At 36.7% G+C, this 9,874-nt stretch overlaps 1 protein-coding gene across 1 annotated transcript in view; it reads right to left on the bottom strand.

The window, feature by feature from the left end:
* LOC149772526 (uncharacterized) overlaps positions 1–9,447 on the bottom strand; it is a gene marked incomplete at its 3' end in the record, with an annotated part of 164,136 nt that extends 154,689 nt beyond the window's left edge. The window contains exons 1-2 of the mRNA XM_089947642.1: positions 9,348–9,447; positions 4,896–5,057 (exon numbers count right to left, since the gene is read on the bottom strand). Coding sequence (XP_089803768.1) covers positions 4,896–4,968 — 73 coding nt within the window. The remainder of the gene's footprint in view (positions 1–4,895; positions 5,058–9,347) is intronic.
* Positions 9,448–9,874: the final 427 nt, after the last annotated feature.

Raw genomic sequence — 9,874 nt, forward strand, 5'->3', positions numbered from 1 at the left:
TCTTCTTCTCTTTCCGAAGAAGCAGACCTATCGCCAGAAAGTCTGTCCTCAGAGGACATCGCATTCTTAGAAACTAAAACAATGCCATAGCAAACAAAAAAAAAAAAAAAAAAAAAAAAAAAAAAAACCAGCCCTTTTCAGGGCTACCCCAATACTCTAGAAAAGAAATAACAATCGATTTGCCAATGTGTGTAGGTAGAGTAGTGTGAATATAAACACTAACTCTTTTTTCATAGTGTGAGGGTATGTATTTGTGTATAAGTGTTTGTGTTTGTAAGTGCTCAAGCACGTTGGTATGGATAGTAGAATAAGATCATGTTTTTTGGGTGTTTGAGGTGTGGGGAGAGCAGATTTGGGGTTTGATTGCTTTGCGTATGTGAATAGTGTATTGAAGTGATTAATGAACAATTTTTTGTGAATAGGAATGGGTAGTATAAAAAAGTGAGTGAGTGCTTTTTTTAGGTCCGCGCGTTATTTTTGGTCATGATCTAGGTAAGACCAATTTTATGTTTTTAGGGGGATGTTTTCCTTCACGTCCGCACTTTTAGTATAAATTGAAACTCGTTCGGCAGACCAGCTAACCTTGTTGATTGATCAACACCAGAATGAACACCAGACTAGCGAAACTGTTGGAACTTCATGTGCATCTGGATTATGCCAGGCGCCTGTTGAACGAACTGGTCGCGTAAGCCACTGTGGAAGAGGGAAGGATGAAAGAGGAGGAGAGAAGAAACAAAGAAGAGGAGGAGAGAAGATACAAAGCAGAGGAGGAGGAGAGAAGAAACAAAGAAGAGGAGGAAAAGGAGAGAAGAAATTTCAGAATCCCAGAGACAGAAAATTGGGATTCTGAAGCTATTTATCCTCCCTCTGCTCTCTCCCCAAAAAAAGTAAAAAGCAACTAGGGAACAAGATGTGTATGTGGCGCCAGGCCTGGAAGGTGCCATCATTAACCAGGTGTCCATGAAGTTCAAAAGAAAAAACAGCCCTTTTCAGGGCTACCCAATACTCAAGAAAAGAAATAACAATCAATTTGCCAATGTGTGTAGGTAGAGTAGTGTGAATATAAACATTGACTCTTTTTTCATAATGTGAGTGTATGTGTTTGTGTGTTTGTGTTTATGTTTGTAGCTGCTCACGTAAGTTTGTGTGAATAGTAGATTATGGGTTTGTTTATTGTTTCTTAGCGTATGTGGAGAGTATAGTTTGGGTTTTATTATATGAAATGAGAAAGTAGGGGGATGTTTTCCTTCACGTCCGCGCGTTGTTTGGTCATGATCTAGGTAATATCAATTTTATGTCTTGGGGATGTTTTCCTTCACGTCCGCGCTTTAACTATAAGAACCTACAAAGTTCGTCGTTCGCACCTTTCTACAGAATAATCTAGACAAGATGACGCAAGTGACTGATTTATTTAATCAATTGAGGCATATCTATTTCTGGATGATAGATGCAGAATATGCTATAGAAAGGATACAAAAGGAATGGGAGTTTGAAGATAAAGAACACTTGGTAACCAGTCAAGTCGAAGGTCTAAAGGCCGCCAGACATATAATAGAAGGAATGATAGAAGATGAAGTCAACAAATCAAGAGGATTTACTGACCCACCTTATGTCAGAGTGGGGAGTTTGAAGGAAGCACTAGATTATGTCATCCAAGTTCGGTGCTTCCTAGAACATATAGTTTATTGGACGGAATTGTCATATTTGAAGAGGGGGCTGGACAGGTTGAAAAAAGGAGAAGAAATAATGAAACAAGTGATGACTGAAGAGGTGAAAAAGATAAAAGAAAAATGGAGTCAAGAAAGACAGGATAAGGAAACAATAATGAAGAAAGAGGCCTTTGACAAAGTCAATCAAAATTGGATCGAGATACAAGAGAAGTTCAGAGCTATGGGTCACCCAGACTGGTTACCAGAAAAAGAAAAGAGGAAGAACAAAGGAATTTGGGGAAAGATTAGGGGCTGGATGAGGAAATGGAGGAAATAGAAGAAGAAGAAGAAGCAGAAGAAAGCGAAAGGCCCTTTTCAGGGCCACCCACATTTCTCGAAAAGAGAATGACTTTCGATTGCCTACCCCCTTTTTTTTAAAATAAAAAGAAAAAATCCCATGTTCAATTTCCCTTGACGCTATACAGTCCCACCCTGTTTAAATTCCTTTGACGCTATACAGTCCCTATTCCCATGTTCAATTCCTCTTGAGGCTATATCGTCTCACGATTTTTCTCCATGTTAAATTCCCTTGAGGCTATATGTTCCCACGATTTTTCTCCATGTTAAATTCCCTTGAGGCTATATGTTCCCACAATTTTTCTCCATGTTAAATTTCCATTGAGGCTATATGTTCCCGGGGGGGGGGGGTGTCTGTAATGCTAATTCCCATTAAGGCTATAGTATCCCTATTCACTACTAACATAAAATACTTTATATATTTTTTGGGAATGGGGGCATCTGTCTGGTGCCACCCACCAACCCCCCAGAAAAGGATCTTGCCGTACTCACCAAAATAGAGACAGTATGTAGGGGGCACCTTTCGGATATTTTGATATTTAAAAATAATTTTGTTTTACAACCTAATTATAGGTTTAAGAAAAAAACAACAGCAACAAAAGCAAGCATTAAATAAATTACAGTATGTGTGTTCCTCATAAACAAGAAAATTACCTTATAATTTCTACAGATTATTGCGAATTTGTATCACTGATATTATGAACACTGTAGATAAATCCCATGGAAAGTGTACACATACCGTTACAACTATCCGAGTTATAGTATGCTACTTGGTTAAGGTTCAGTTTCAAATAAGTTTTCTCTCTCACTCCAGATTCCTGCGTACTCTTTCCTTTATGAATGAGGTGGGCGGCTGGAAATTCTTAATATTGGTATCGTTATTTTCGTACGTCACTAGTGATTAATCAGTGATCAATGGAAATTCATGACTGATCTATAGAATTGATGACAGGGGTCGAAACAATGTTTATAAATGCCATAGGCGGATTAAAATTAAATAAACATTACCTTACACACGCACGTGTGTGTGTGTGATATGGTCCAACCACAGAAGTCTGACGTTCTGGCTGACGATAAAACGTCAGACTTCTGTGGCCCAAGCGACATCGAACTGGCTGTAGGTCAAGGTGTTAAATGCGTTTATGAACCTCTGATTGCACGACTCAGAGTGTGCTTGACCAGTCCACATTGACGGATTGTAACCCTGTTTGATGGTTGCGCGAGTGGAGTGATTATTAAATGGTATTTCCTTCAAATCTCCAAATAATAACATGTGCTATGGTGGATACAACCCATGAGTGACGGTTTGGTTGGTGGGAGAATATTCAACCTCTAACTCTACACATGTCAAAATAATAGCGTATTCTTGTACTGGATAATAACCCTGGTTGACGGTGGAGTGGGTAGGGCAATTACCAAACCATTGTCAAACTAATATCGTTTTTATAATATTCATATATAAATCTAAATATTTTGATCATCGAACCATATTAGACCTAGTTTTATGAGGCGCCATTTTACCCTTTTTCCTTATTTTATGATATTATATTTATCTTGTGATATCATTTCATTTTATTATATCAAATAACTAAATATGTAGTTAATATTTGACGAGCATAAAATCTTAATTAATTAGTGTACATGAAATTTCCAAATTTAAGTTTTAATCGCGAGTTTTTTCATCACTCTTGAATTCTCTTTTTAATATTGCGAAATATCGCCTATGTCCAACACATTTCATTCAGTTCGGACGTCAATGTAAATCATTCATTAGACAAATTTAAGATATGCATAAATTGTATGTTTTCTTGAATCTACTTTGTGCAGGAGACAAACAACACATCTGTTTGAGGATGCTTTATCAACAAAATCGTCGTCATCGTTACAAGTCTTCTTTGTGTTCATAATATCTATACTCCGTAAGAATAGCATCTAGATCGAGATCATCCCAAGAAAGGTAGTCTGAACATCCTCCGTGCGAGAAAAAGAATACATAGATATTTGACTCTTTTCTTACAAAAATCAAATATCTCTCCAAAGGGCAGATATTTTGGCGCTATACATATAGGTAAATCATTCTTTAAGCTCGGTAAAAACGAAACCTAACAATGCGGTGGTAAGATTACCTGCCAACAGTGACAAGAACATGTTCATACCTGTCAACCACGCAGTCACAATCGCTATCGGTCGGTTCATAATGCATATTAATAAACATTATTTAGGAACACACTGCACTGAACAAAGAGAGGAGGTTCAGTTACTGATCTCTTTTATATGTGTATGTATAACCACCAGACTATGTCATCATACAGAAAGCCACTATAATATATGTCATGGTGAAAGCTTACACGCATAATCAATGAAAAGACTTGCATTGCAGCCAGTTGGAATATCAATTTACCAAAACCTGAGCTTATGGTTTTACATTATAGTTTTAAGGTTACTTCAGTATTTAGGCTTAGCCAACTCTGAAGTATTTCCCACTGGCTGTTTTATTGCTAGTACACACGGTCATTCCTGTCTTTCCTTTATAATATATGTATTAAAGCATCTCTATGCAGGGTATGACAATATTTACGGACAGATTCCATTAAGTATGCCCGACAATAGGTAATGCTAGAGTATGAAACTAAGATCGAAATTCAAAGTATTCACTTAAATATTTGAATAAATATGCCAGACTTATGTAACAAAGACTACGAAAATATGAAATTATTAACTGTCATATTCCATTAGGTATGTCAGACCTTAGGAAACAAATGAGTATAAAATAGAAACTGACATTTTCCACCATGTAATGAATATAGTACAAGTATCCGTATGCAGATTATGAAAATATTCATTGACAAACTCCACTGGATTTTTATATGTAACTTATGGATCACTTACTAGTTTTTTCTAGTGTCAGAGTCCCAACCTTGGCAAAACTGTAACCAACTTCTTTCTCTCCTCCTGTAGCCATTTTATCTCTTTTTATGATTGTGCTTCAGGGTTATTCACTCCAAGTGAAATGAGTTTTCAACCTAACACAATGCTGACAGGATGACTGGGCTGCAAAATACAGACAGGAATATTCTAGCCGTGTCGATGTAATATAAATAACTAATATTTAGTTTATGAATTATTGTACAGAGATCAACTTGCTTGTAAAATGAAATATCTATACAAATGAAATCGCGTAAACATTTTGGTGTGTAAAGAGCTTATCAAAGCTGCAATCATACTCTTTTTTACACGCACAATGTAATCATATTTATGCTTCCTATTCATCTTAGTGTTTTATGATGTTAGTGATATTGTGCCATCTTAGAGGTGTTGTGTAAGCTTAGTGGTTTTGTGTGATCTTAGAGGTGTACTGTGATCTTAGTGATTTTGTGTGATCTTAGAGTTGTACTGTGATATTAGTGGTTTTGTGTGATCTTAAAGGTGTTGTATGATTTTAGTGGTTTTGTGTGATCTTAGAGGTGTTTTGTGATCTTAGAAGTGTTGCGTGATCTTAGAGATGTTGTGTGATTTGTGGTCTTGTGCCATCTTAGAGGTGTTGTGTGATTTGTGGTCTTGTGCCATCTTAGAGGTGTTGTGTGATTTGTGGTCTTGTGCCATCTTAGAAGTGTTATGTGATCTTAGTAGTTTTGTGTGATCTTATAGGTGTTGTGTGATCTTAGAGGTATTTTGTGATCTTAGTGATCTTCTGCCATCCGTGTTGTGCTGTGTGATCTTACGGGTACTGCGTGTTCTTAGAGGTGGTATGTGATCTTAGCAGTTTTGTGTGATTTTCGAGGTTTTTTGTGTTCTTAGGGTGTTTTGTGATCTTAGAGGTTTTGTGTGATCCTAATGCTAATGTGCCATCTCACAGTTGTTGTGTGATTTTAAAGGTGTTGTGTGATCTTAAAAGTGCTGTGTGATCTTCATGGTTTTGTGTGCTCTTAGAGGTTGTGTGTGATTTTAGTGGTTTTGTGTGATTTTTGAGGTGTTGTGTGATCTTAGTGATCTTGTGCATTCTTAGAGTTGTTGTGTGATCTTCGTGGTTTGTGTGGTCTTGGAGGTGTTGTGTGATTTTAGTGGATTTGTGCGATCTTAGTGATTTTGTGTGATCTTAGTGATCTTGTGCCATCTTAGAGGTGTTGTGTGATTTTATTGGTTGTATCTGATCTTAGAGGTGTTGTGTGATCTTAGTGGATTTGTGTGATCTTAGAGGTGTTGTTTGATCTTATTGATCTTGTCCCATCTTAGAGGTGTTGTGTGATTTTATTGGTTGTATCTGATCTTAGAGATGTTGTGTGATCTTAGTGGATTTGTGTGATCTTAGAGGTGTTGTTTGATCTTATTGATCTTTTGCCATATTAAAGTTGCGTTATCTTAGTGGTTTTATGTGATCTTAGAGGTGTTGTGTAATCTTAGTTAATTTATGAGATCATAGAGGTGTTGTGTTATCTTTGTGGTTTAGGTGATCTTAGTAATCTTGTGCCATCTTAGAGGTGTTGAGTGTTCTTAGTAGTGTTTTGTGATCTTAGTGCTTTAGTCTGATCTTAGAGGTGTTGTGTGATCTTAGTGGATTTGTGTGATCTTAGAGGTGTTGTGTGATTTTAGTTAATTTATATGATCATAGAGGTGTTGTGTTATCTTAGTGGTTTAGGTGATTTTAGTTATCTTGTGCCATCTTAGAGGTGTTGCGTGTTTTTAATGGTGTTTTGTGATCTTAGTGGTTTTGTCTGATCTTAGAGGTGTTGTGTGATCTTAGTGGATTTGTGTGATCTTAGAGGTGTTATTCGATCTTAGTGATCTTGTGCGATATTAAAGTTGTGACATATTAGTGTTTTTGTGTAATATTAGAGGTGTTGTGTGATCTTAGTTGATGTATGTGATTATAGTGGTGTTGTGTGATCATAGTGGTTTTATGTGATCATAGTGTTTTTATGTGATCTTAGTGATTTTTTGCCATTTTAAAGGTGTTGTTTGATCTTAGAGGTGTTGTGTGATCTTATTGGTTTTGTGTTACCTTAGAGGTGTTGTGTGATTTTGTTGTTTTTTATGTGATTTTTGAGGTGTTTTGTGATCTTAGTGATTTTGTGCCATCTTAGAGGTGTTGTATGATCTTAATATTTTGATGTGATCTTAGAGGTGTTGTGTGATCCTAGTGGTTTTGTGTGATTTTAAGGTAGTTGTGTGATCGTAGTAGTTTTATTTGATCTTAGAGGTCTTGTGCCATCGTAGAGGTTTTGTGTGATCTTAGTAGTTTTGAGTGATCTTAGTAAATTTGTGTGGTCTTAGAGGTGGTGTGTGATCTTAGAGGTGTTGTGTGATCTTGGTTGTTTTATATAATCTTAGAGGTGGTGTGTGATCTAAGAAGTCTTGTGCCATCGGAAAAGTACTGTGTGATCTTAGTAGTTTTTTGTGTTATCTTAGTAGTCTTATGTGGTCGTAGAGGTGTTGTGTGATCTTAGAGATGTTGTATGATCTTTGTGGTTTTGTGCGACCCTAGATGTGTTGTGTGATCTTTGTTGTTTTATGTGAACTTATAGGTGTACTGTGATCTTAGTTGTTTTATGTGATCGTAGAGGTGGTGTGTGATGTTATAGGTGTTGTGTAATCTTAGCATGTTTTGTGTGATCTAAGAGGTGTAGAGTGATCTTAGTGGTTCTGTGTGATCTTAGAGGTGTTGTGTATCTAACTGATCTTGTACATATTAGATTAGCTAATAGTTACAATGACTGGACAAAGCATTGTGCCTTTGTTTTGGGGGAGTTAGTGGTTGGTGTTAGTAATGTGAATGTGGAGTTATTGGTGAGTACAAATACTGTAGATGGGGAGTTAGAGGTGGGAAAATACTACAGATTTGGAGCCAGTGGATGTAAATGATGTGGATGGCGAGATCAGTTTAAGGGGTAAATACTGAATTGTATGAGTTAATTAGCGGTAGGTGGATGAGGAGTTAGTGGGATATGTAAATACAATGAATATGGAGTTAATGGTGGGTATAGATGATGTAGATGCGTAGTTAGAGGTAAGAAAATTTAACTGGTAAATACTGAATCATATGAGTTAATTAGCGGTGGGTGTAAATGATGTGGATGAGGAGTTAGTGACATGTGTACATACAATGAATATGGAGCTAATGGTGGTGGTGGTGTGTGTGTGTTATTTGGATTTTTAACGTAGCTTTAACACATTTTCTGTCGTATCGCTACGATGTCTGCAGTGTGGCACTTGATAGTGGTGTGTGTAAATAGTGTATATGGAAAGTTAGTGGAGTGTGTAAATAGTTAGTGGGGGAGTTAGTGGTGTGTGTAAGTAGTGTAGATGTTGAGTTAGTAGTGTGTGTAAAAAGTGAAGATGGAATGTTAGTGGAGTGTGTAAATAGTTAGAGGGGGAGTTATTGGTTTGTGTAAATAGTGTAGTTGGTGAGTTCTTGTTGTGTGTAAATAGTGTAGATGGAGAGTTAGTGTGGTGTGTAAATAGTGTAGATGGAGAATTAGTGGTGTGTGTAAATAATGTAGATGGAGAGTGTACAGCAGGAGTTATTGGTGTATGTAAATATTGTATATGGAGTGTTAGTGGCGTTTGTAAATAGTGTAGAGGAGTTGTTAGTGGTGTGTAAATAGTGTAGATGGAGAGCGAGTGAAGTGTGTAAATAGTGGAGATGTGAAGTCAGTGGTGTGTGTATATAGTGTAGATGGAGAGTTAGTGGAGTGTATAAATCGTGTAGATAGGGAGTTAGTGGTTTGTGTAAATAATGTATATGGAGAGTTAGTGGAGTGTGTAAATAATTTGGGGGAAGTTAGTGTTGTGTGTAAATAGTGTAGATGGAGAGTTAGTGGAGTGTGTAAATAGTTTGGGGGGTGTTAGTGGTGTATGTAAAGAATGTAGATGGCGTGTTAATGGTGAGTATAATAATAGTGGAAGTTAGCATTCCGTGTAAATACCAGTAACTATTTCTTTTAAAGAATCTTCATCTGCTCTTATTGACCTCATAGTCACAGGAAATGACGTGCACATGATATTTTTACCTTATAATCGCACTCACTAAAAAAAACCAAAAAACTTTTTTGTGCATTAAAAAACCTACGTGTGAGTTAGCTGGGATTTAGTATGTGAACATCTGTCACTGAGAATGTACAGCTCTCTGTATCATCAATAACATATGTTTGAAAACTTAAAAATTCTGTGAGTTTAATTGATGATGTATTATTAACTGAACAACTCTTGGAGAGACTAGTGTTAGTGACCTTGATTTGAGTAAATGTAGAACTCTGCACATTCAGTACAACGTTATTCCATTTTCATGCATTGACTCAATATGAATTAAAGTTTCATAAAAATAACTAGTAGACTGATACTTACAGAATATCTATAAATCCCTTAAAATGCAACTTTCCGAAGCTCACCAGTCGGTGTTCTCTGTAATGATTGTACTTGTCTCCAAGCAAAGTATTGTTATCATACACAAAACCAACCAATCATTGCATGGCAACAAGCCATGTTATTAAGTGTTGACCTTATCTGGCAAGCTATTGGCGTGTGCAGACAAATACTACAATGGATAGTCAACTGACTTAGTTACAACATGCGTATCTCTTTCTTCAGGTTTACTTGAGTAAACAACATGGCTGATAGAGAGAATAAATCTGAAAAATAAATAAATTCAAATAATAATGGAAACGTGTAGTGCTGGCATGCAAGTATCAGTGTACAATAGTAGTTACCTAAGTCTGTGAAGTTATTTATACAGGTAGGTAGCTCAGCGGAGAGTGTTTTGGGTTGTGTAATTTTAATGTAGATTTATCGATTTTAGTCATATCGCTACGACGTCAGCAGTGTGGCAGTTTATAGTGACGTCTAGCACTGGGGCATTACGCCGCAGACAGGAA

This window comes from Sinohyriopsis cumingii, unplaced genomic scaffold (assembly GCF_028554795.1).
Source record: "Sinohyriopsis cumingii isolate HCF-2022 unplaced genomic scaffold, ASM2855479v2 utg001397l, whole genome shotgun sequence".
NCBI classification, from domain to species: Eukaryota; Metazoa; Mollusca; class Bivalvia; order Unionida; family Unionidae; genus Sinohyriopsis; species Sinohyriopsis cumingii.